This window comes from Plutella xylostella, chromosome 10 (genome assembly GCF_932276165.1).
Source record: "Plutella xylostella chromosome 10, ilPluXylo3.1, whole genome shotgun sequence".
NCBI classification, from domain to species: Eukaryota; Metazoa; Arthropoda; class Insecta; order Lepidoptera; family Plutellidae; genus Plutella; species Plutella xylostella.
The window spans coordinates 5,639,128-5,666,009 of record NC_063990.1 but is presented as its reverse complement, the minus strand read 5'-3'; the positions used below and the strand labels follow the sequence as shown (position 1 = coordinate 5,666,009).

At 39.5% G+C, this 26,882-nt stretch overlaps 1 protein-coding gene across 4 annotated transcripts in view; it reads right to left on the bottom strand.

Moving 5' to 3' along the window:
• The window catches only part of LOC105380576 (phosphatase and actin regulator 1), a 68,054-nt gene that overhangs the window by 10,445 nt on the left and 30,727 nt on the right, over window positions 1-26,882 (bottom strand). For all 4 annotated transcript variants that reach the window (XM_038118140.2, XM_038118141.2, XM_038118144.2 and 1 more), the window contains 5 exons: window positions 20,502-20,681; window positions 4,694-4,798; window positions 2,960-3,130; window positions 1,353-1,542; window positions 492-524 (listed from right to left, as the gene is read on the bottom strand). In XM_038118140.2, coding sequence (XP_037974068.2) covers window positions 492-524; window positions 1,353-1,542; window positions 2,960-3,130; window positions 4,694-4,798; window positions 20,502-20,681 — 679 coding nt within the window. The remainder of the gene's footprint in view (window positions 1-491; window positions 525-1,352; window positions 1,543-2,959; window positions 3,131-4,693; window positions 4,799-20,501; window positions 20,682-26,882) is intronic.

The following is a 26,882-nucleotide window of genomic DNA, read 5'->3' as shown; positions in this document are numbered from 1 at the left end:
CATAGAACAGGGCTGCTAACTAAAACAACATTGTTGTCTCTGGTTTGGTTGATTGAATGAAACGCACACAACATCCAGTATAATTAGACAACGGTGAATCACTATAGATGTGGTTAATTTGATTCGGTGTCAAGGCGGCGATGTCGTGGGTTACATGTGGATCTGAATGGTTTACGATCGTTCACGACCGTCGCGCATCGGTACGTGGGATGGAGGTGTCAGAAGCCCGTTACAAATTGCCGTGATTATTGCAAAATTACTCTTGACCTATTTGCACAGTTTTTTAGCTGTATCATTCAAGTCATTTGTAACAGAGCTTCGATACATTTGGATAGAGAAGTCTAAGGCTAAGGTAAGTCGTAACATCTAAACAGAGATAGACACCAAGATGTGGATGATAAGCATGGAATGCACGATGCATGTCGGGGCTAAGCGGACCGTCGGCAGGTCGGTGATGGCGGACAACACTGAGTGGAATCAACGACTATTACCATATGCGGATCCTGGGCTTCGGCGGCGGCCGCCTGCTCGCCGGCAAAATGGAAATAAACGGACATATTTCACAAACGCCCAAAAAACAACTTTGTAACGGTTAGTGGTGATCTCACGACGGGACCCATCTGAACATTAGTGTTAGTCCCAAAAACAAAAAATAAGAAACAAAATGTCGTCGAAACAAAACAAGACATAAACAAATGAGAAAGTTTTTACAGAGAACCGTGAAATTACTACTCATTATGTACACTAAATTGCAAGTTTTGATAGTGTTAACCCACTTTTGCTTTTGAAGCAAAAACTAGTTATTTCTATCGTTTGACAGACAGCGGCGTAAACAGAGCGATCCATCATGTCCTTGCGGTGACGGGCACCTGTCATAACATCACTGAACAATGAGCACGCTTTATCTGTCAAAGATAAACAAAACCTGGACATGTGGGAATCTTCACTGTGGGCTTGCGAATTCATGTCCGAACCTAAGAACATTAAGACTGACATAAGACTTTGTACATATCGTACTTATGTATCTCATAGTTCTTTGGATATTAATGTCACTGGTTCTTAGCGGCAACAACCATGCAGTTAAACAAGTTCGGTCACAAATTCGCTCTTTAACTTTACTTATACTAAACGGCTGAAGGTATTAAGCGCAATTTTCCAAGAAAACGTTTTTATTTGCACAATTGGAATCTCAGCGATCCCAAAAATTAGTCCCAAATTTTCGTCCCAAAAGCCGCTTAATACACTCACGTGCAATAAAAAAAGTTCCACCTGCCACTGACGTTCCCAACGTCGCTGGAACTTTTCCATTGCTCGTTCGATACATTCTCTCTTACAACGTATGCAATACTGACTTGAAGCTGGCATGGTGGTGGTCCTGGCGCGGCGCGAGCGGCGTGCCGGCGGGCGAGGCGGCGGGCCGCTTCTTCAGAGCCGACTTGAGCGGCACCGCGTTGAAGATGGGCTCCTTGGGAGGGATCTCCTCCACGCGGTGAGTGTCAGAGTGGTCCGGCTCGTCGTCGTCTTGGTCGTCTTCTTCTTCCGCTGGAATGAAGGGTCGATTTGTTAGATGTGGTGATGGATTTAACAGGTATAAGGGCATTTAACAGCCAGTGAAGGAGGTGGCAGTGGAAGTAACAGGACTATAAATAAGTAAGCATGGCGGCATTATTTCCATAAGAGGAGTAGTCCCGTTCGACTGGTAGATATACTCGTAGAGCTGTCTCAAAGAGCGCACTTTTGTGTTCAGCCTTGCTCATCTAACTTTTAAACTAGGTTAACGAGTAATTCAGAAGTTATTGTGAAGAGGTAACGGATTTTTAATTCAACAAAGCTTCATCCATCATAACCATTTTCATAACTCAATTAATACGCTGACTACTGCTTAAATTTATAACCAAGTTTGAAATGGACAAATGCAATTATCAGGTCACAACGGCCCGGGAAGAACACTTTGTAAATTCAATTACATTTCCATCAAAACAATGATCAATTACATTACGAGAACCGAAACTTTCCAGCTACGAAATGAATGTGCATTCGAGAAGTTGCCAGAAATCGTTCCAACCGTCAACAAGAAACTTGGCACACCTAAACAGGGCCGAATTATTTGTTGTGGAATTTCCACATGTAGGATATCTTGTGTGTACGTATTGATGTGTATACGACAAGGCGCTGGGATATATCGACTTGGAGTGAAGTGTTTCCGAGAAACATTTCTGACATAGCACTGCGCATTGTTCGCGTGCCAAAACTCCAGTCGGGTTAAGTTAAGACGTGGGAGCGGAGTATCTAAGTAGGCTTAAAGTAAAGTAACAATAACATACTCAGGTAGGAGGCTTAGCAAGTTAATGAGGCCTTCTGAAGTTGCCTCGGTAATTTGTTTGAAATACTTTCTGCCTCAAATGTGTACTTACTAAATACTGAATCATGCGATTTGAATTTGGTTTAAAACTTATTCGATGTCTAACTAAGACTAAATAATTTAGCCTAAACATCTCAAGAGATAAGTTGAGAAATATCTCCTCAAGATCAGAGAGCGTAAACCTACTAACGAATCAATTATGATAAGTAGGTATTTGGCTGCGGCAGCTGGTGATAAAATTTTAGAAATATTTACTGCGAAACACTAACTGTAACCCTGGAATCGAATCCTGGCCAGCGTGTAATTGCCAGATGTTTATTTTCATGTTATTATTGTGTATTATGAGCATAATTTCGACTATCCGGATGAAATAACACGCATGCAGTGCCTTACTAAGTACTTAATAAAGAAAAACAGAACAATAAACATTGCACGTTTACCCTTTTAGTGATAGAAAAGAATTTAAAATATTTCATAGGACATAGGATAAATATTCAATAGACCTAACGTTAAATAAATATATACCTAAAAGATCAAAATATATTGGCCATATTTGGACTACAACTGGCACATAAAAAAGGTATTTGCATCACTCACAATCGCTGAGATTCTGCTGCTGATGCTGGTGCTGGTGGTGGTGGCGCGGCGGGCTGGGCGAGCTGAACATGGGCGGCGGCGGGATGGGCCCGATGTCCGACAGCGCGATGGGCGGCTCCGGCAGGTCCGACAGCATGAGCTGCTCCTCGCCGCCCGCCTCGTAGCCGCCCACTGGAATGTTAGGGGGCAAAGTTAGGTAGGTAGGCAAACTGTTGGCCTGTTACTCCTATTTTTTTTAACAAACGAGTAATGAGTATGTCTTTTGCACATTTCCGATATTGACAGAGTGAGATGGGTTATTGTTAGGACCAATAGCAACGCAGTAATAAATTACATAGGTAAACGCAGTAAGAAAGTTTCGGAACTCGTCTGTTTAAAAAAAATAGACTAAAGACAATTTAATACGTCGCTAACTCGACGGCGGCAATAATTTTGCCTACTGGTGACGCAGCTTTAGCGAACGGCGTGTGAGTAAGTGGTGGTGCTAACACGGTAGAATAAGGTAAACCACCATAGATGTATATAGTATCATGTCAGATTTTGCAGGCACATTCGGAGTGAATGGTGGAGATAGATCGTAAGTGTAAAAGTTTCATTTGAGGCGATAGCGAATGAAATAGTGAAGAAGTAATTACTAATTTATTATCCTCAGAAGTCTCGTTTTGCAACGCAATTCGAATCTCAAACTACGGCATTTTAATCGAATTTGTCTTTTATTTAAACATTTTAATACACAACTTAAAATTCCAATACACACAAGTTAGTAATTACGAAGTTGGAAGTTTGTAATTTAACTTCGACAGCTCGCTAATAATTTATCTTGCCGTGAGCATGTTATTTCATTTTAGAACAGCGGTTTTCCGATTAATGTTAAAATATTTATGCTTTGAATATCAATTTACCTCTAAGGTCCGCTGGTGTCTTGTAGATTTAATAACTTATCAGAGTTCACCAAAATATTGTAGGCATTTCTTGATTAACCCAGAGTTAGAATGCTAACAGCTGCTTGCGGTTACTTCGTAATGACATTATGGTTTTCCAAATTACTCGCTATAGTCGCTACAACTTTCGGAATAACTTTCTTTATTCGTAAAAGATTTCCATTTTCCATTCTATTCTCTTTTATCTTCAAACTCTCAAAACTGCGGCAAAACATTTTGATAGGTTTTATTTCCGACTGGAAAAAACAAACTGGCACAAGCGGTAGCGGCCGCTTCTTTTTTGTTTTAAAAAAATATCGCGAATGACGTCGCGAGCGTCGTCATCGACTCATTTGTGAATCAAACAAGCATCATCGATCCGGCTATAACTGTAGCATTAATTCGAACTCGGTGAGTACAATCACTTCACATTCATAACAAACATGATTAATGCCTCTGACGCCTTCAGAAACATATTGTACGTGTTTATCATACTGAATTCGGCCGGTTTCATTCAAATGCTTCCGTTGAAAAAATATTATTTGTTGTCATATACAGTTAGTGATTTATTACAAGTTTGTTAGCATGTACAGTTGATAAAATAATTAACTATAACATGACAGTAACCTAATAGCAAATGTATCCATCTTATGACATATGCTTTCTCCCTAGAGATATTCTGTAGTTTCATAAAACCTTATATGCCGAGCACTCAGTCAGTTGCTAGCCTTTGATTGGTCGACGATCAGCTGAGGATACTGTCTCGCCACTCTGCTCGGTAGGTGTAACAAGGGTAATAGAGAAGGGTGGTCACCTATGTCGCCCTTGTAGCACACTCTCCGCGGCAGCTTGCCCGCCGTCAGGGAGTTGGGCCGCTCGGGCCGCTGCTCGCCATTCTCCAACTTGTCTTTCTTTGGTTCTGCAAACAAACAAACATTTATTGAATAAAGTACAAACATAATAGAAATGCTACTATTACGTAGTAATTATGAGGGTATGTTTATCAACTGTCATAATTAACGAAAAAAAAAAATAGAGACGAGACGAAGTTTCGGTATTCTTTAGTTATGTGGCATTGTTTTGAAAGTCATAGTGACTAGATAAACATATAAGTATAAAATTAATGATGTTTTTTATTTATTAAAAATATGTTAATCTGCTGCTTCCTGAAAACGGATGCCATCACCAGACACCAGCGCCCTTGCCCGTGCACTAATGATCCGTATCTTTCTGTATTAAACGTCAGCATGTTTGACGTATAGAGTCGCTATTCTTAGACCGGCAACGAATGGCACGCGCTGTCATACAACGTCCGGCAAACGGAGAATCGCCCTTGGCCGCCGAAATACACGTCACCCATGAGCTTACGGTTCCATTTAATACATCTGAGCGTGAAGCTGTAAATGATTTATAGTGATTGCTGCGGAATTGCCAAATCACATGTGTGTTTTATGTCAGCGAAACTTGATGGGTTCTAAAGTTGGGCGAATGGCAAAAATTTACGTAGCAATACAGAAGTTTAAATATTATCTTAAAAAAGTAACATTCTCGTGGTTACGCCAATATAAACCCAGTAGAATATGTAGGTTTATTTTAATTTCATCGGCAGGAAAGTAAACATCCGCTGCCAACATATTTGACAAAGAGCGAATCATTATCGATGATGATGACCTATCATCGCTTTGATTTCCGTCCAAAATTTGATGAGAGCGCAAAGTAAACAGCTGGAGTAGTTATCGAAGCAATATACAATAAGTGTTATGGTTGGGTCCGTTATCGGCGCAGGCAGTGTTTATTCAACAGATGGAGCGAGCTGGGAGGAGGCGGGATCGATCGCCCTTGGCCGCTCGCTCCCGGCCGTCCCGAGGACGCTGCTGCAGTTGCGTAACCTTCCACGCTTCCGCCTACACGAGCCGGCCACCCCCGCACCCCGCGCCCGCACCCGCTGCCGTCCTCCCACAGATCCTAATTAACTTTGTCCACATAGCTTCTGTTTCAAAGAACCTTTAACGGGACAAACTCTTTGAGGTCACCTTTTCGACCCTCTTCTTTTATCACAAAGGAGACGTAACAATCGCAAAGTTTCCACAGTAATAAAAACTACACAAGTTGCGAATTCGCTGTCGTTGGAATAACGAAAAGACAATTTGTGACTTGTTCTTTTACGTACGGGTTTCGTACAAGGTACGGCGATATGGGAAGCATATAAATATGATGAAGCCTTCAATAATCCGATGGAATAGTCGTTTAGCCAACATATATGTTGTACAACGTCGTAGTTTGTCTAATATTATGACTATTATGAGTTTGCTAGAAGGTCGTTAAATAACCATGACGTAACTGGTGACTCTGGTGAGTGAGGCATGCCAATGCCGCGAAGGATGGAACGCTACACCAATTTAGATACAATGTCAAGAGTACGAGCGATGAATACGCTGACAACTTTTACGACGTTGGAACACTTGGAACAAACAAAACATAACACGATAAGTTTGTCATTCAGCTCTAAAATATAAAGCCATTGAAATAATGATGTTGATAGTAACGTACCTATTTGGCAGATATTAGTCCAAATTGCGTTGTTTACACATCAGAAACCTAAGATTGATTGTAACATCGCAGCGGTCTGGTATCCTTCATCTGTCGCACGACGACTTTGTGTTCATTCCTCAATCAAGTTTGGAATGTGCGCAATGTTGGAACATTTCGTCCAGATTGTAGGTACACTACACTACAACATTAACTCAGCAATTTGTGGCCCGTAATTAGTAACGTAAGTCGTATTGATAGAGTATTATGAGCTCGTTTTATTATGATAGGATAAATAAAGGGCCCAGGGGAAATTAATGCGGCTCTCGCCTAGTCACAAGTACATTATAATAATAACGTATGAGGCAACACCGAATGAGTCTTTCAGAGTGCTGTCACGGACCGTATGATTCATTGCTTCTATTTATGCGCACAACATACCTACATATGTACATTGCGAATAATGGAAATGTAATTTTCCAACATAATAATAATGTCTCAAATGAAAACCTCATTGAAGCTTTCAATCTCTTCAGGCATCAAGTTCCCAGCCTATCTAGCTCAGTTCACGCCCGTATGAACTTCGCAAATTAATGTAACGATGTCTTTAACTATCGTATTGGTCCGACCCAATTCTACTTGGCAATTGTAGGAGCGAACTGCGAAATTGGGGATATTATCTGTTCCTTTGAGTGTACAATAAAACAAACTAGGAACGTAACTGGGTCGTACAATTATCCGGGTGTCGGGGATTCGTTCGCGCTCGGAATAAGAAAACACTCCAAGTTCAATGGTGATGAGTGCTACGTAGGTGGTCTCTGACGGACGGAATATTTACTAAACAAACAGATATGTAATTATGTATACCTAGAACCATGTGTGGAATTCATAAAATGATACGCATGTACTATGATGAGGTTTAAAAGAAACTATTTAGTTAGGTACTTACATGAAATTAGGGAGTTAAAATAAATTAAATGTATTTAGATATATAGGAAGAGGTATAATTAAAATGTTATCCGGGAATTTTATGTAAGTATGTTTTCATACGAAACTTTTACACTGTATGTTTTTTTTTGGATTTTTTGAAATAATATAAAAAAAAATAATTGATTATTCCGATACAATATTGGAAAAGTTACAGCGTAATTTCCTTTGAACATAAAAGAGCAACGTAATGGTTCAATTTAATGATAATCATAAAAAGGTAATTCGTTTTAACTACTACTGGAATAGACCGTCCGTTTGCATTAGCTAGATGGGTATTATACAAAAGTTGAAAAATATCCCAGCAAGAAATCAGATCATTCGCATAAGATTTTTAAATTAAACTAAATGGGTCGAGAAATATAGAACACAGTTCAACCTTGAAACGTTTGCCCTATAAATAAAATTGCGAATATAAAAAGACGAGTCAATTCCACAGAAACCAAACGAAACAAACGAAATAGCCCTTTGAGTGGCTCTTTATTTTAATGGGAACCAGTTAATTGAGACAATTTATGGATTTCCCGAAAAAAGGTTATTGAAATAATGGTAAATGGTATAATGACCAAACTGTTACCAATCAAATAATGTTAGGGCCACTAAGCATAAAATTGAATCGGTATAACTTAGATAACGTAGTAGTTAGTCGTCGGCTCGCGCAGGGCGGGCGGCGGCCGCGGCGGTCAAGGGCTCGCCCTTGCTCCACGGAAGCTCGCCTCGCCTTGTGGTGGGACACTTATTGCTTTCAGCTTTGTTTTCCGATGTCCTCGTAACATTTTAGTATCAGTTTTATGCTCTTTTTTATTAAGGCCTAACGTTTTTTTCGCAGACATCGTGATCGTAAATTTTACTGCAACAGTTTCAGCTTTGATGAATTTCTCTAATTAAAGGTCTCCTTTTCGAGTGACTCATCGGCCAATAATGCTGGACGAGATTGGCGCGGAATGCGACGATCAACACTTCGCTAACCAATTAAAATAACCGACGTGTAAGCATGCCGTAAATAGTCTGCTCGAGGTTGCCCGCAGGAGCGGGACAGCGGCGGCGCCGGCGCCGGGCGCGGCGATCACTCAGAGTCAACAAACATCCGACGGAGCAATTCCTCTTCAACCCGCTGTTGAAACATCAGCGAGAAAAACTGCGCATTACGACATTCAAAACCGTTAGTAGGTATATGATTGAAAACTCTTGAATCTCCAAATTGGAAAAAGAGCACAGCTGCCAAGATACTACGGTAGATTTTGATGCAATGCGGGACGATAACTCCATTCCACTTCCACATGCCTCGCGAAACTTGGCTTTAATATTTAGTAGAGCATTAGGCTTATAACAAGTTTTCTACCCCCGAGGCAGTCGTTGTTTCTTTGCCCGGTGCCCGGTAATCAGTTATGAAATATTACTTTCAGCGCAGGAACATGCCCTGGCCAGTCTTTATGGAAGAGTTTTTAAATCAAGATTAATGGGTTCTTACAACTAGGCCTGTCAATACCGCAAGTGCAATGACGATTACGTAGACCTTTGAATATCTCTGGGGTTGACCTGCGAGGTGGAAGGGTGGAATGATTTTTGAGCAGACTTTCTGCAAACAAAGATGAACAAGAACGAGCTGACGTCACAATCTGAGTAGTAAGGGGCAAGTAATGCAAAGATCATGTAAAGTGAATGGAATACAATATGCAGAGGCACGAAGGTAGCTCGTTTCACGCGTGGGCGATGTTCCTGCGCCTCCAGGGTGTGTTGAATTAGTTATTTCAACAGAACGAGCCTGTACGATATTAAAGCTTATATTTTCTTTGAGATTTCGTTTAATTCGGATAAAACGAGCGCGACACTTAAGCGGCGGAGCAACTGTTGTCTCAGCTTAATTGAGGAAGAAAAGTTCCTCGGGAATTTCAAGAGGCTGTTATTTGCACACAGTTTTCTCAAGTACTTAGGAAAATTCTTAGATGGCAGTGGGAAATGCTAATATTTATAAAATTTTATGTTGCGGAAGCAACGAATAACGACGAGGGCAATGATGATGATTTTTGTCGTTATTGGATTAATGGATGGATTGAATTGGATGGATTAACTGGATTTGTGACACGAAAAGTTTATACTAGAGCATATTTTAATGCCAATGATTTTCAAAGATCATCAAACTTCATGCAACGACGTAAACCTAAATGTTGTTAGTACCAGAAAGGCAAAAGAAATGTGTTTATGTTTTAGTTTCACGATACGATGATATCTAAGATAATAACATAAAACAGAGTTTGTGTCTAAAAACTTTCGAATATTATTTGAAATGATCCTAACTGAAAATATCCATTGTGGAATCATACATCTGGGCAGGCGCTGTGAGTGCAATAATGAAGGGCGACGTGCACTTGACATTGAACGTAATTTACGAGAGGGAGGCGATAACTATCATCTGTGTTGTAGTGACATGAGGTGCAACAGATGACAGGTGCAGTGTACCGTGGCGGTAGAGCGCGAGGTGAGCGTAGCGCGGCACGGGGGACTTGCGGCGCGTGTAGTAGCTGTCCTGGCGCTGCGGCGGCGGCGGCGGCACGCGCGGCGGCGGCGGCAGGCGGGCCGGCCTGCGCCGCGCGCCGCCCGCGAACGCGTCCATGGCGGCGAGCGTCCCGACGTCGCTCATGCTCGCGCCATGCTCGCTGGAAGACTGTGGCCGTGGCGGGCGCCGCGATCGTTATCCCGCCCGCCGCCCGCCCTCAGCTCCGCGCGCGCTCTTCGATCGCCGCCCGCCCTCCGCGCTCACGGCCCGCCCGCCCACGCGCTCCACAGCTTTGTTTTGAATTTTTAATTTATCGCCATTCATCTAGCACTCGAGCGACGGGTAACAAGAAAAAGAGCGGCGCTCCGCCTTGCGGGGGCTACGACCTCCGCCAGATTGCACCATTTCAACGGAATTGCATAATAAATGCAGATGATGTCTTATCCGTGCTAAACTTCGATAGAAATGTAATAAAAGTTTACTCTTCTCTCTCAATTTCTTTTTAACAAGCGCATCTTAGATTTTGGTTTCAAGGTAGGTACTTATCGGCGACTTATACATAGACATTATTTTTATTTAGGTTAAAAAAGCACATATGGTATAAAAGTATAGTATAGCATAAATAAACTTTCTTGCAATTTACCAAAAATGCTCTAATATTTTCAGCGTTTTTTTTTTCAATCAGCCATGACATGAACCGAGGAATATTTATGACGTCTCGCGTCCACCCTAATATAATTTTAACGAGCGAAGCCGAAGCGTTAATTTTTATGATTTTTCATGATCTATGCGCTATAAAAGCAAAAACCAATACTGTAGGCGTCTACGTAATAAATATTGCCAAAAAAATGCCTCAAAAGTATTTCATATTTGAAAATTGCAAAAATATTTCGGCCGTCAAAGTTAGCAAAGCTCTAAATTGTTAAAAGCTTTGTGAAATTACAAGCGTGTTGGACAGTCAAAGAGAGAACGGAGACACATCTGGTGGGCGTAGCTTATCAGGTCTAAGTGGCACAGGAAGGTCGCCGACCTTCGCCGCGTCCTTGAGCGCGGGCCGAGGACATGGGGAGAGCCCCCGTGCTCCCGATAATGGCACAGCGTCACACGCTCAGTGGAGGAGAATCGAGGAAGGTCGCCGGTTTAAGGACAGCTATAAATATGTTAGGTTCAGAGGTGAAAGACGAGTATACTATACCTAATGTTATGTAGAAGGATTAGTTAGTATTTTGGACGATATCTTATTTGATTATATGTATTTTTCCATCAGGAGATGACCTGGAAGAGTTAGCGATAATGCCGGCTTGTTCTGTTTGATTTCTGACTGTACCTTGTTTATATTGTTATAGAATTAGAGTTTCCATTGAGTAATTTCATGAATTTGTCATGAAGTGATAATTATCCAAATTACGCAACTTTTACCAGTAAACCTTCAGGAAAGTTAGTTACTTTACTATAGTGAAAACGCTGTGATCCAACCCAATGATCACGTTGTTATGAGGAAAGCTCAGATTTGCTAACAACACCAGTACTGTCTCAGCTCTATTGATTTGATTTCGTGATTCCCCTGAATCCGATAACCCTCAGAAGGCCATATTTGTTTATTTTGCGCTGACTTTTTCTTTCAATAACAATTCGTCTTGTTTGATTTAGTAACTAGGTGAAGCGGTTTTTCCTGTATACATAAGGTATGTTATGATTTTGTTTTTCTAACCAGTTGTTCCAAGAAAAGCTAAGCACTTTCTTGTAAGCATGTGTCTATATAATACATAGGTATAAGTACTGAGATATTGAAGTTACAAAAAACAAGTAAGTTTAAAAGTTTTTACACACTATAGAAATAAAAATTGCATGCATTTTTAATTTCGCTCAATTAAATATACATTCTTGCAATGGAAACAAAGGATCGTTTTATTTTAGCAGGAGCGAGTGGGTGCTTTATTTCAAGTGCTTCCAGAGTTGCCGTCGCCCCGCACCTCCCCTCCGTCCCACGCGATTCTGTTCAGCACTTGCATCTGTACTGCACTCTGACGTCAGCACTAGCGCAAATGATTCAATATGGATCAAATACAGACTTTCCCAACACTACATATTGCCAGACATCCTAGTAGGCATGATGTAAGTATGTGTCAAACTATCCTGGATCCTGGAATTCCCACGGCGCGCCTCGGGTAAATTCTTTTTTTTTTGTCATCGTAATTCCCAGACTAATACGAGATTTTTACGACCGTCTGCTTCTGTTTCTGTACCTAGATAACCTAGCTTTTTCTCACGAATAACATGAAATTACGTACGGTTGTAATAAAGACGTCGCACAATATACTGAACAACCTAGCGTATCTCATTTGAATATTTAAGGTATAAATCTTAATGATACGAAGGAAAAAAGGATATTTAACCAATAAGTATCTAGACAGTTACATATTGGCGTAAGCTTGAATCTACCTGGTTAGATAAGTGAATAATTTATAAATAAATTCTAGGTACATGCGGGGGATAATATCTGAAAGTAGCATGCCCATGCATTGGCTCGAGAAGAAGTCGACCTATTTCGCTGTTCGTACCAACAACATTATTTGTAAAATACTTACACGAAAGGTAAAATGTATTCTTAAATATATCGCGTTTGGCGCTGGCGCGTGCTCGTTGCAATGTGAAGTGTAAGCAAAAGCAAATACATAATATTATATAGAATAGAATGCACCACTGCATTCTGCTCGTGTAGGTCCCCGGCACAAAGCTGAATAGAGTGAATACATTTTGAGGTCGGGAGAGGAATATACGACTAGCGTTTGTATCCGCGACTACATAAGCTGACTGGTACAAGCAGCATAGATTGCTTGGCTTATCTGCTCTACCGCTGATATAAAGAAAGGATCTTGTGTATGATAGTGCTATTAATATTGTGCATCCTTTAATGGTACAGGGTATAAAAGCATGTTGTTTTTTAGTTTGGCTAAAATCTGTGCATTCATTATTAGTATCATCATTAGTATTTGTATGGGGATAATAAGGTGTAGTTTTGTATCCCTTATTAGAGATATTAGAATATCAATGATAGGTAGGTCGGTTGGATCGAAATTAAACCAAGCTATATTAATGCTTACAGGTACACAAGGATCATACTTATAGATTATGTGGCAGTTCTTTGGTGGCAAGATTATACCATTACGTACAACTGTTTTATAAGCTGGGATACTTCTATGACAGGTTGCTAAACGCTATGTAGAGCGCCTATCTCAGCTGATGAAAAATCTGAGACAATTAAGCTTAGAATTCTGGAGATCCATCTACTCATAACAATAGTTAGGTTAGGTATACCATAGGTAACATAATAATTATGCTAGAGGGAATAATTATGTTTAATTATCTAATGAAGATATTTCATGCACTCAGGTAATTCGAGAGTTTAATAGACCCGGGGGGATACGCGTTGGTCGGTAACAAAACGAACATGGTTTCAAACATAAAAAAACTACCTTTCACGGTCAGGGTGACTATAAATAAAGCAATGACTACACTATTGTTGTTTTTTTTTCTGGATATCTTGAAAATCTAGCACACTGAACGGGACCTAGATATGAAGGGCTGTAGAAAAGATACAAAAGCATAAAACGTGCGTCGTTAAAAGTATAAGGGTACTTAGTAATAAAAAAATATAACACCCCTTTCCTATTTATGACTAGCAGCTGGTGTCCGCCATATTATTTAGGAGATGTGAAGTGTGTGAACTTGCATGCGTATCATTATTTGATTTCCTACGCAACATAAGAAGTCATTTATAGCGCGTCACCAGCATCCTTCATTATAAAACCTTAAGTATGAGGATCATCCCAACAAGAACGCTTTCACCCTCTCCCCCCTTAGGCTCGGCGCAAACGGACCACCGGCCCCCAATGACCAATGGCCAGCGACCTCGCAATTTTTTCATCCATTTTGTAGAGACACGTCACGCCGCAAACGTAAATCCGATCGCGCGGCCACTCGCTACATCATGAAAAGTTCCTGGCGCCCGGTCATCCGGGGTCCGTTTGCGCCGAGCCCTAAACACGGGTTATAATTACCTCTCAAGCAGGCACAGCCCATGATGTAGCCCATCATGGAGACGCGAGGCGGCGCAGGCGGCGCGCGCCGGCCGCCGGCGTGCCGGGACACCGCTCACCGGCCCATCGCCCGCGCCTCAACCCTTCATCTATTCACCACCACGACGAGGAAACTTGGATACTTGTTGGTCAGTGTCAAGAATTTATCCACCGCCGCGAAGCACGACTTTTGGTAGTCAGTGAAGCAATAGCATAGGTCTTGCGTTGATGTTAGGTAAGATGGGATAGTTAAAGCCTCAACTATTCACTATGATAAGCGGCTCTTTTATCTATCAGCAAGAACCTATAGGTTCAGCCGTGTTTTGATGGTCCCCCGCCCGTCAAGGGCTGATTTGATGACGTGTTCAATTGGACTAACTGCAGTAGCTGAGTATTGTACTGGTGTTATACTCAGTTCAAGTTCCGGATCGACAATAATTTTCAGATCTTGATGATTATGCTGTTAAAATCATGTTGTGTGTCGTCAACCAGCATGCTTGATTGCTTTATGTAAATCTTGCAACAGGTAAATGTCAGCATGTAGTTGTAGGCACTTGGCACAGGTTACTAAAACATCCGCTTCAACTTGAACGATAGCACGGAAATTCAATGAAGCGCGACTAAAACTTCCAACTTGTTTAAATATTCACACCGAACGAACAAAGCTTTCGATCAAAACTTTTGTATTTGTTCTTCATTATTCAAACACCACGTGCCTCACCCGTATAACTGAATTAAAGGCGGCAAATATTAATTGCAATTTGAATCGATATGCGAGGTGTCGCAGCCACTGCGCTATTGACACTGCATTTAACTTGGTTAAAAGTTCATTGCGAATGTGTCGTTGGCTCAGTTCCGGTCCTGTTCGTTTCCGCTGTATGAATAGCGTTTTATCGGAAAAAGTGTCGATAGTGCAAAGTATAGGGTACCTATATGGTATCTGAGAAGGCTAGCCTTGCGTGCAGCCGGCAGCCGGCAAGCACGGCGCTACTCGGATCGATACTAAGCGCACACTTTAAATTCCCGCAAAAAACATCTACGAAAATGTAATTCATAAATAGAAACCGAACTGCCCGGCAACGCGACGTTCATTAATTATCGCAGCAAGGTCGCTTTGCAAAAGCTCATTAAAAAAGCTGCTTAAAATTCTTGTTTAAACTATCGATCTTCAACTTGTCATTGTTTCAGTTTCTTGGGTACGACAATCGTAGCTAGCTAATTAATAAACCTAGACACATTAGCCTGCCTTAATTACAGAACAAAAGGGTTATAAAAGCGAAGTTTCAGTAGTCAAACTTCTATTTACCTGCAACTAAACACAGATTGCTCTAAACACGCACAGACAGTATTTTCTTTGAGACGTTTTTCCCGGTAAAAGGGGTTTCCCAGGAATTTATTTATCCTGAATGTGGGTGTAAGTGTTGTATCGATATGCCGGTGTTCATGGGGGGCAGTAGTGTATCGGTGACGAAGTGAGGTTAGTGGAGGGCCGGGCGGGGGTTGCGGCGGTCGGCGCGGGCGGGCGCGGGCGCGGGCAGGCTCGCACTGAGGCGCGCGCCGCCGCCGCCGCCCCCCGCGCCCCCAGCACCCTCCAACACAGACCTAACCTAGACTTCCACCGGCTGCTTACATCCTACACCCTCCCAGACCCAGACCAACCCGGGTGACACCTGACCCGACTAATTCATTCAAACTAGTTAATTTCTAACTCATCCCTAACGACAGACGGAGCGCCTTAATTTAAGCATCGGAGTAATCTGCTGGAAGTGACAGCTGAGTCTAATTGCCCCGAATTTCGCTCTAAGTGTTGTAAGAGATTAAAGTTCAAGAGGGCTCGGGTTGTTAAAAGCTTAACAGGTGCCGTTGAGATTTTTTTACAGTCGATGTTGCCGAGCGCGTTTCGACAGGGGTGGCAAAGGATAGGGCAGGGAAATACAGGTTTTCCGTAGTGGGCCAGTGCGGAATTCCCCAATCGATATAATGAGTGTGCAACACGTGACGCGGCGCCTGCAAGGCCGGGGTCAGTGGCCGCAGGATGCAGCTCCTCGCTGCTAATCCGCTAATCGCTGAGCAACCGACGTCAGCAGATTAACTAATAAAACTTTGTGGCCTATTGCGTTTTAACGATGTGCCTGTAACGTAGGTGTACAGATGTTCAATGTACGTTTCATTGTTTTTTTTTAACTATTAAATCTTTGCTTATTTTCCGTCTGTAATTCTGTATGCAACTATGCAAGTATATTTTATAGCGAGTATACTTACTCATATGATACAATACAGTTCATGTTGATTTCGATTATCCCTGTGTTATGCACAGATTGTAAAACACGATTTCAGCGAACAAATAAAGTTATTTACTAAGAGCATTAAGAATGTAAAACGAGCAAATTAAGTTGTTCTTAGCATTAAGGATGCACAAATTCATTCACGTACACGTACATTCAGAGAAATGCGATGCACATTGCCCATCTAAGCGCATTTGTGATGCCTTAATTAGATGCATTCGCAAGATTACCGCAGGCTCTTGGAGAGAGCGAACCAGTCGTGCTGGGAAAACAAGATAAATGAACCCGCATAATTACAGCAAACTAACCACATCCCTTACCAACAGGCTTATCTTGTAGCCTGTTATGAATATTCGCAACGAGCATTAATATCCTATGCCAACTTTACGATTCACCAAGACAGATTAGATAACTAACTTGAAAGTACATTTTGTTAAAGAATTACCGGAAAAACTAGTAATTTACAGAAAAATATGCTAAGCCATAAATTTTGTTCAAAAAATGTATCTACTGATAATAATGTTAAATTAAAAACAGGACTAAAATACGTCATTGGGATTTAAACTAAATCTAAACCATTTAGAAAGTACCTAACAGCAGTCAATAGCCCTACGTTTCAGTGAATTTGGCAGAGGAAGAGACATTATTTGCAGATGTATACTCGTATCACTTTCTGGCAGAAAAGTTTAATATCTCCCAATATTTTAAATTACCTTCTTCTATTTAATTTCAGTATAATAACGACATAGCCTGTGCTACCACAAAAAACTTTAAACACTGTTTAACAAGTGTTTAAAACGAAATTTGACAGATTTTGTAGGCGTTTTATCGCGCACTACTACACTTGTTAAATACTGTCTAAGTTTTTGTGGTTTATGCCAGTTTATGTAACTTGTTTATAAATTTTGTGGTCTTAACAACAAGGACCTCTGTCTGTTTTTAACGACAAAAATATATGGCAAGTAGCTACGCGGGAAAGCGTTTGGCATCCAGTCTTTACTGGACTGGCCACCCTGTGCGACCCAAGACCAAGCTCAAAGGCGTCTCACGCCACATCTACCTATCAGCAGTCACCATACCTGGCCATCAAGTACAAAGATTCTTAGATAAAGTGAGCACATTCTTTAGCAACTTTCTCCTTGTTACATGAGGGGACACATTAGTACACTTGCGTCGACACTTGACAACTCAATCAGGGGGTATCGTGGGAATCCGTATCGGAATGTATGGAACAAAAATCACTTGCGGACTCGCTAATGTCGGTTTCACTCTTGTTATGGTGTTTTCTGTCAAGAAGCTTTCTTATTTAAATTGACTCTGCAGTTTGTTAGGTACATTAATCTTCATTGTAAATGGTCGCTAAAGACGACCACGAAGCTGAACATATTTTTTTGATAAGAGATATTGTGCTGGGAAACCTACATATGTACCTTTAACAATGTGGTAAATTATTTTATACACTCACGGGCAATGAAAAGGTTCCACTGAGAAAAACACCCAATTACTCTTTAACGGAAAGGGCTAGCCTAATGATGCCTTCTGCAACATTTGAGTACATTTAACAGAGCATCAAGATATTACCAACAAAATACGGTAATATTTTGTACAAATTTTAATTTAAATGTTTGAAAAAAATTGGGTCGTTTGGTGTCGGCATTTTGTGAGTGGATAGTTCCACTCACAAAATGCCTAAATTTCATTGCCTGTGAGTGTATTTAGTTACATATATGGGTAATTGGTAGGGCTCTATTGGTCAAACATATCACATATCGAAATTAAAGCTTTATTAGTCTTTAATAAATATTATGTAATTCATACGATTACTAATTCCATCCACAAAACTAAAAGAGAACATCATTTCAGTATCTATAAACTGTACCAAATGGCACAAACTTCAGTAAATCGCGTAATGACATTGTATTTATGAAATGTGTTAACTTAATTTAAGACAATATTAACTTAACTTATTGTTGTGCTGAGTGAGTGAAATATCTGATTGCCTCTAAGAAGATTTTCTAAAATGCGAACGTTTTCAACAATTTACCCTAGTTAAGGAAATTACTTAGAAACTAAAATGATTTATGGCCTGTAATAAACAAAACGTGGTTGCGTCCCGTATCGTGACAACAACTGTAATATAATTAATTCCATTTTCCGCTACACAGGCGAGCTAGCTGGCGCAAGCATAATAGGCAACATTTCTATTAAACGAAGATGGAATAGCGCTGCGGTTATACACTTTCTGTACTGAAAGTCCCGGGTTCGATCCAGACATATTTTATCCTCCTTGGATGTCCTAGAATATTTGAAATAGAAGTGCACATTGTTACACTGCTATTCCGAAAGTATATATATGTAGATACTTCGATTAAAAGTGTATTTATATAGTTTGATAGGTCTTGGGGAAGGGGATGCATTTTGTTAATAATGTATAACTACAAATACTTATTTTGCTTTATATTTACTTTATGCATTGTATTTTAATGAAACAACGTGGAAATGTGAATGACTCTAGATGTTAACAGTCTTCTAGATGTAAACAAATAAATAATATGAATTAAAATTAGTTTTTCTTTGAAAACTTTGACTTAACTATGCATGTGCATTTGTTTTTCCAAGTACAGCAAACAACAAAATAATAATTGTCTGATGTTGACATGTTTTGTTTGTTTATTAGCGTCGTAGGTGCGATCTGCTTACGCAAAACAACTGTATACAAACGTGTAAATTGTTCGACAGTGGAATACGAGTAGCTTGACGTTGACAATGGATTTGATACGGTCGCGATCTTCACGACACCAAACATACCGTGACGGAGAGAGACTGTCGAGAGATCTTTAACAATAACTTTTAAACAATACTTCACCTTGCAATGGGATACCTAATTCACTTTTCGTTATTGCAAAAACAATAACAAATATTTATAGTATATCGACAATCTACAAAAGCACATTTAGCTAAAATCTTAGTGAGTGCAATAATAGGGACTAAACGACTAGGTAGACTAACATTATGAATTAATTGGTAGCTATTAACGTTCAATTAATGATCGCAACAAAAATACCCCTCATTTTCATACGAGTCGTGTCTAAATTTGCCATTTTCTCAACGTTAGTGGAAACTGTTAATTACTATTAATACCGTATTGTTCTACAGATGCAATAACCGGGCTAATAATAATAATAGTAGGATATCATTATTCTAAATTGTCTTGTTTGTTCAAGTTAGGTAAGAAGTACCTACTTGTTTATTTTAAATATTACTCTTGGGTTGATCCTGTGTAAAATTAGGTTTGTTAAATTAAATTTGTTTGTTATAAATGTATTGTATCCGTATTCCCGACTGTCATACTAACAAACTGGACCGGAGTGTACAATGTGCACTACAGACTGTAGTGCACATACTCTTAGAGAATACTGTAGTCTACAGTATTCTCTAAGAGTATGTGCCATATCGTCCAGATTATAAATCTGTATGATTACTCAATCGACGCAGCGCTAAGGTAACGCTGCCGCTGATGTGTTATCGCTCTTAGGTAGGTACATATTTGTACAAACGTAAATGTGCCCACCAACCCGCACTTGGCCAGCGTGGTGGACTGTCCAAGTGTCCACCAACCCGCACTTGGCCAGCGTGGTGGACTGTCCAAGTGTCCACCAACCCGCACTTGGCCAGCGTGGTGGACTGTCCACCAACCCGCACTTGGCCAGCGTGGTGGACTGTCCATCAACCCGCACTTGGCCAGCGTGGTGGACTGTCCACCAACCCGCACTTGGCCAGCGTGGTGGACTAGGCCTAAACCCTTCCTTCATTGGAAGGAGACCCGTGCCCCAGCAGTGGGGACGTAATGGGTCGTGATGTGATGTGAAATGTGCCCAAAGGATGACATTATTAAATCGTCGTCTCCATCGCCGTGACCATCACACTGATAAAAAGAGGTTGCCGGAATGCACCTCTTTCTACCCACAGTACATTAGGTATAAAAAACGAAGTGTGCTATTCGCAATTTAAAAATAGCAAAAATAACAACTCACCGATGACGTTATTTAAATTTCGAATAGCACACTTCGTTTTGGAAATCGGACGAAGTAGTTTTTCCATCTCTCTCTCTCTCTTGCCGTCCTATGACCCCCCCCGTGGGGCAAAGGGCAGACACAACGGTTCTCCATCTCTGTCTGTCGACGGCAGCGAGCATCACCATAGTTTTTCCATAGTCGTGTAAAAAAAGCAAAAACAGCAACTCACCAATGACGTTATTATTCTGATGGTGATGCTGCTGCTGCGCGTGCTGCGCCGCCAGCGCCTGCTGGTTGGCCACGTGCTGCGCCAGCTGCGCCTGCAGGGCCGCGTGCACGCCCAGCACGCGCTGGTCCATGGCCGTCTCGCCGCGCGCCTCCTCGCCGTAGGGGGGCGACTGGTCCTCGTCTGTGGGCGAAGAGGGGTGGTTAGCTATATGGTACAATTGTTGCGGAAGCCTCCAGACTACGTCACATCTTATAGAGTGTCTTAATGTCCCAAAGTGCAGTCAAGGAGACCTGATGAAGGCCAATGATCTCGCAATATGTAGCCAAACACTGGAGGAAGTTAGCTTAGTGCATTTACACGATTGAAGAAGAAGACTTCTTTATGTTAGCGTATCGGTAGCACACCGATATTCAGTTGTGTGTCCACCGAGTCGCAGTGGACCAAGGTGGTGGAAAATAGGGAGTTTAAACCTTGGGGATGGATTCCGGTGCGGGCACGTACACCCCCATAAATAAAAAAATGGAAGAGCGTAACGGTGACAAACCAAAAACTCACCATTCATGCACCTCCATGTTATAATAATATCGTTACCAATGCATCTACCTTCGTAACCTCGTAAAAGTCGGTTCTATTTGGTACCAATCTGTCAAATTTGTAGAAGGGTTGATCTTCATCTCTAGATGTATAGGAATATTAAGATTCGTGGTATGATTACCTACTTTTTTTGATTAAGCAGCGATAGTTTGATTGTAGAGCTAATCAAGAATGAAGACTATTTCACACAGTTGACACAATTAGCACACAAGTACAAATTATTTTTACATTACAGGGTCACAATTCAATTAGACAACCGGATCCTGTACCGGTTAATTAGTCTTTCTGTTGCGGAAGAGGACGGCAATTCCGACAGTGAATTATTATTACAAAAGTTCTTAGTTTTGTGGCAAGAAATCAATAGATATGGGTTCTTAATAAAATATAAATTAAAGATACACATTTTGCTCCCGGCTCATGGATAATACAACATCTGTAACATCACAAATGTTACACATAAGTAGCCCATTATTATTACCTGCTTTAAACACTAGCAAACAAATTAATTGTGAGCTTTCTCTCAAATAAGGTTTTTATCTTATACGGAAAACCCGCGATTTGATATTAATTCACCTCGCACTACGTATTTTGCGCTTTTCGCGACATTGACACAGTGCCACGGGCTGTATGTATGTGTGTGTGTGTGTTTGTGTGTGCTGGTGACAAACAATTGAAGTGATAGTAAGACCTATATACATTCAAGGATAACTATGATTAAGTAGCTGAGCTTGACCGAATAAAACTTGTATTAAAATGTAATATTTTAAAGACTACTCTTGAGTCTTGGTACAAAAACGTATGCAAGATTTCTTGGATAACCTTTAATGAATAGAAAATACTGTAGGTATTAATGGGATATATAATGTCGACGTTCGCTATAATTATTATAACAAAAACATTGTAGTAATGGGTCAATGGCCGTTTAATGGCCAGAATAGCATAGGTTTAAACAGCAATACGTGATAAAATGGTAAATACTGCTCGCAATAATATGCAAACTAATAATGCAACAAGTGGCCTCTTGTTTCTCGGAAGATATTGCTGTAAATAACTATGTTACGTACTATCTTATCAACTACTTTGCATGTAAACATTTGGGATGTACAATATCTACACTCTAATTGTTAAAATGGCATAGTCTTGGAAATCCTTATAATGAAATGGTTTTATCGTTGTTTTGCTAGATATTCGAATTAAAATAGAAACGATTTTGCCCTATAAGGGAAAGTAAAAGTAAATTTAAAAGGCGAGACTGGAGATGTGGGCAGATTACCAGGCGTGGGTTGAATTTAATTGTATCTAAGACAAGAGGCGCTGAGATTTGTATCACTATTTTGAAGTCGGTTGAATAACCCACAAGTTCATTTAAAAGGTGGATACTTACTGTATACCACTAGATTTTATCGGGACGCAAACTAATCGTTTCGTGACAATATAATATACCAAGAGATATGTAAGTCCTATAGAATCTGTACAAAGCACTTACAATGAGTCATGGGAACAGGTCGCAGATAAGATAATGAGTGTTTACCGCGAAACGGCTAACAGTGAATTTACAAGTTTATAGTTATTAAATTTATAACTGAGTACCTCTAAAAGTCTAAACAGTTTTTTAGATACCTATATTAACTTTACACCTACCTATATAATTACCAAACGATCTTATACACTGTCGATTCATTTCATACTAAGTATTGATCATTGTAAATATTACTAGTTATACCTACTGTTTTTTTATCAAAAAAAGTAGTATTTTTATAAATGCAGATAAATACGATCACAAAGTAACAAACAAACAAAACATATCTTATGACTCCAAAAGGACAAAATGAAAGCAATATCTGTCGATAAAATTTTTGGTCGACTGAAACCGACAGTAAATAACATATTCAACCCGACTAATGAAGCAATTTGCCAGTCGTACGAGGATAGTACAAAGTTGAAATGACCGGAGCATAGTGGTCCCTACAGTACCCTACAGACACATATATTAGACGATAAAGCAGTGATATTGAGGAGTAATGGTGTACTTTGTATGAACAAGTTGAAAACACTACTTGTATTTTCTCGGTCTGATGGTTTTTATACAAAAACTTAATGATAGAATTTCTTTATACTTTCTCCAATGGCGAGCAGTTCAGAGAGATGACTAAGTGTTTTATTAGTAATTCGTCTGTTGTGAACATATAATTTATAACTTTAATTAAACATTTTTGTATAGTTGTATACAATAGTTGTTTACATTTGATATTAGCAAATTAATGTTATATTTGTTCATACACATTCTTCGGGTTCATGATACAGCTTTATAGTGTTTGCCGATATAGCAGCTGTTATAATATTATTATATTTTTTTCCAAAAAATATGTCTGTCCGGCAGTGGAGGATTTAAACGAGCTGATGACGAATATACTAATAAAAATTGCCAGCTATCTTTAAGGTAGTTACTTTTTCACCCAATTTTGGTTTAGATATTGGATTTATAGTCTAGATCTGTTCTAGGGGCATAATACTACAGCTCATGGCGACCGAATGGCGTAGTGGTTAGTGGCGACCGAATGGCGTAGTGGTTAGTGACCTGACTACTGAGCCGATGGTCCCGGGTTCGATTCCCGGCTGGGGCAGATATTTGTTTAAACACAGATATTTGTTCTCGGGTCTTGGATGTGCCCGTAAAATGGCAATAGGCCCGCCCCCTATTACATTGGGACTAACATAACACTCTGGCGAAAAGTGGGTGCAGCAATGCACCTCTGCCTACCCCGCAAGGGAGTACATTAGTACAAGGCGTGAGTGCGTGTGTGTGTGTGTTTTTTTTTTTTTGTCATGGCTCTTTAGAATGTAATCTTTTAGCTGGGAAATTTTAAGTCCCTTGTAAATTGGGGAAGCAAGTTTAAGCCCCTGTTTCACAATGTCTGATTAGTGGCTACCTGTAAGATAAAATACATGCTTTCACTCTGGGTTATTTATTTTTTTGACAGTGACAGCATGTATTTTATCTCACAGGTAGTCACTAACCAAACATTGAGAAACAGGGCCATTGAAACCATTGAAACCATTGAAACCATTGAAACCATATATTTATTGCGATTGTGGTCACAGGTGAGTTGCAGGTGTTAAACAAGTATACAATGTATAAAGTATACAAAAGATGAACAGGCACAATCTGCTTTAAACAAAGCGTACAATATCAAAATTTAAAAATCATAATATTAAAAGAAAATATAAATAAACATAAAGATGGTTAAATTATTAATTTCAAATGACATTATTCTTCAAACAATAACATGCAAAAAAAATAGCTTAAATAATTATAATGGCACAAATAAAACAAAACAAATATATTATATTATTATACATTGCATCTGGCATCAAAAAATAGTAGGAATAAAACTTAAAATTAAAACATGTCAAAATATTATTTATCATTAAAAAATTCATCTAGATTATAATAGCATTTATTTATTAACCATGTGGACAGTGCCTGTTTAAATCGTCCCACTGCTAAAGACGTAATTTCCTTTGGTAGAGCATTATAAATCTTAACAGCCATTAGATATACACTCTTGTGTGTGGTAGCATTGCGAACAAAAGGGAGATCTAATTTGTTCTTGAATCTGTCTCTTAGTCGCCGGCTATAAGATTCCGGTTTTGGATTGAAAAGGCCAGTGTTCTTTTTTATAAATAACGTTATGTCTAATATGTACAATGAACACAAAGTGAGAAGTTTTAGCTTTTTAAAATATGGTCTACATGATACGGTAGAGTCGTTTATTCCACATAATGCTCTTAAGGCTTTTTTTTGTGCTAGAAATACTAGATTTATATTAGTTGAATTGCCCCACAAAATTAATCCATAGCGCAGATTGGAGCATACATAACTATGGTAAGCCATTTTTCCTGCTTCTAGTGTGGAAATATTAACAATCCTTCTCAGGACATACACATATTTATCAATTTTCGTGCACACCATTTGACAGTGTGCCTTCCAATTAACATGTTGGTCTAGTATTATACCCAAGAAAGAGATCTTTTCAACTCGTTCAATGAGTTGCCCCTCGTATACTATTTCTAATGGTTGTGCAGTCCCTTGTGGATAGAAAAACTGTACATACTTGGTTTTCTCTACATTTATATTTAAATTATTCATTTTTAGCCAAGTTCCCATCTGTACTAAATCTTTATTAACCTTGTCGGTAAAAGATGAAGCGTTTCCCTGTATAACTGCGACGCTGTCATCCGCAAACAAAATCATTGGATCTTCAATTGAATCAGGGAAGTCGTTAATGTAGAGCAAAAAGAGAAGGGGGCCCAGTATGCTGCCCTGGGGCACACCAAATAGATTTTTCCTGAAAGATGATCTACATTCTGTCAAAACTTTTGATTTTGCGTCTATGGTAGAGACGACCGCACACTGTAGCCTATCACTCAGGTAAGAATGTAACCACTGGTGGGCATTACCTCTTATTCCATACTTGTAGAGCTTATCCAGTAATATGCTATGCTCTACAAAGTCAAATGCCTTTGACATGTCCATGAAAAGCGCGCAAACGGGAATTTTACGGTCCATTGAATCCGTAACATACTTTATTAAATTATATGCTGCTAATGTGGTAGATTTTTTATTTCTAAAGCCATATTGCTCAGGTTTCAAAATGTTATTACTCTCTAAAAAGTTAGAGATCCTGGAGTACATAATTTTTTCGAAGATTTTTGATATTATCGGTATTAGTACTATTGGGCGGTATTTATTCATTTCTTTCTTATCTCCTTTTTTATGTAGAGGTTTCACCAAGGAAATCTTTAATTGCGTTGGGAAAATGCCCTGTTCAAGTGATAAGTTAATTATGTGGCAAAGTGGACTAGATATGTAGCACGCGCAAAGTTTCAAAATATTAGTAGATATGTTATCAATTCCTACTGCATTGGTATTATTCAAAGTGGCTATAGTTTTGATGACTTCAGTTACGCTGACTGGTTTTAGAAACATAGATTTGGAAATTTGAGTTTTTAGTGTTGATCCCTTATTGTTTTTAGTTTTACAATTGTTCTCTACTGTTTCAAGGAAGAAGTTATTAAACAATTGACAGATTTTTTGTGGATTTTTTTCTAGATAATCTTTATGATAAATTTCATTAATTGTTACAGGTAGCTTACCACTTTGTTTGCCTTTTATTATATTCCAAGTAGCACTGCAGATATTTTTTGAATTTTGTATGTACTTTTCATTAGACTTTCTATAAGAGCATTGGACACATTTTCTAAGTAATTTGGAATATTTCAAGTATTCTCTTACATGGCCCTCTGTACGGTGTTTCCTTGTGTAATAGTACATTTGTCTCTTTGTATTACTAGATTTTTTTATACCATTTGATATCCAGTAATGTTTCCTGTTAATAGTTTTTTTTACCCTTATGAGAGGAAAACACAAAAGATAAAATAACATGAAATCCTCATAAAAAATACTGAAAGCTTCATTTATCGTTGAGGTTTCAAATACATTGGCAAAAGAGAGACTGGACATGATTTCTAGAAACTTTTTAACATTTTCGTCGGAGTAGTCTCTCTTCCATTCGAACCAATATCTAGTATATATATTATTATGATTTAAAGTTTCAAATTCGAATACTTGTGCATGGTGTCTCGAAAGACCTAATTTATACACTTTTCCTCTTCCTTCAAAGTTGGTTAATACATTATCTATACATGTTTTGGACTTGCTTGTAACATGGGTATAGTCATGAATCTGAGGTTTTAAGTTAAAATTATAAAGCAAAGACATTAACG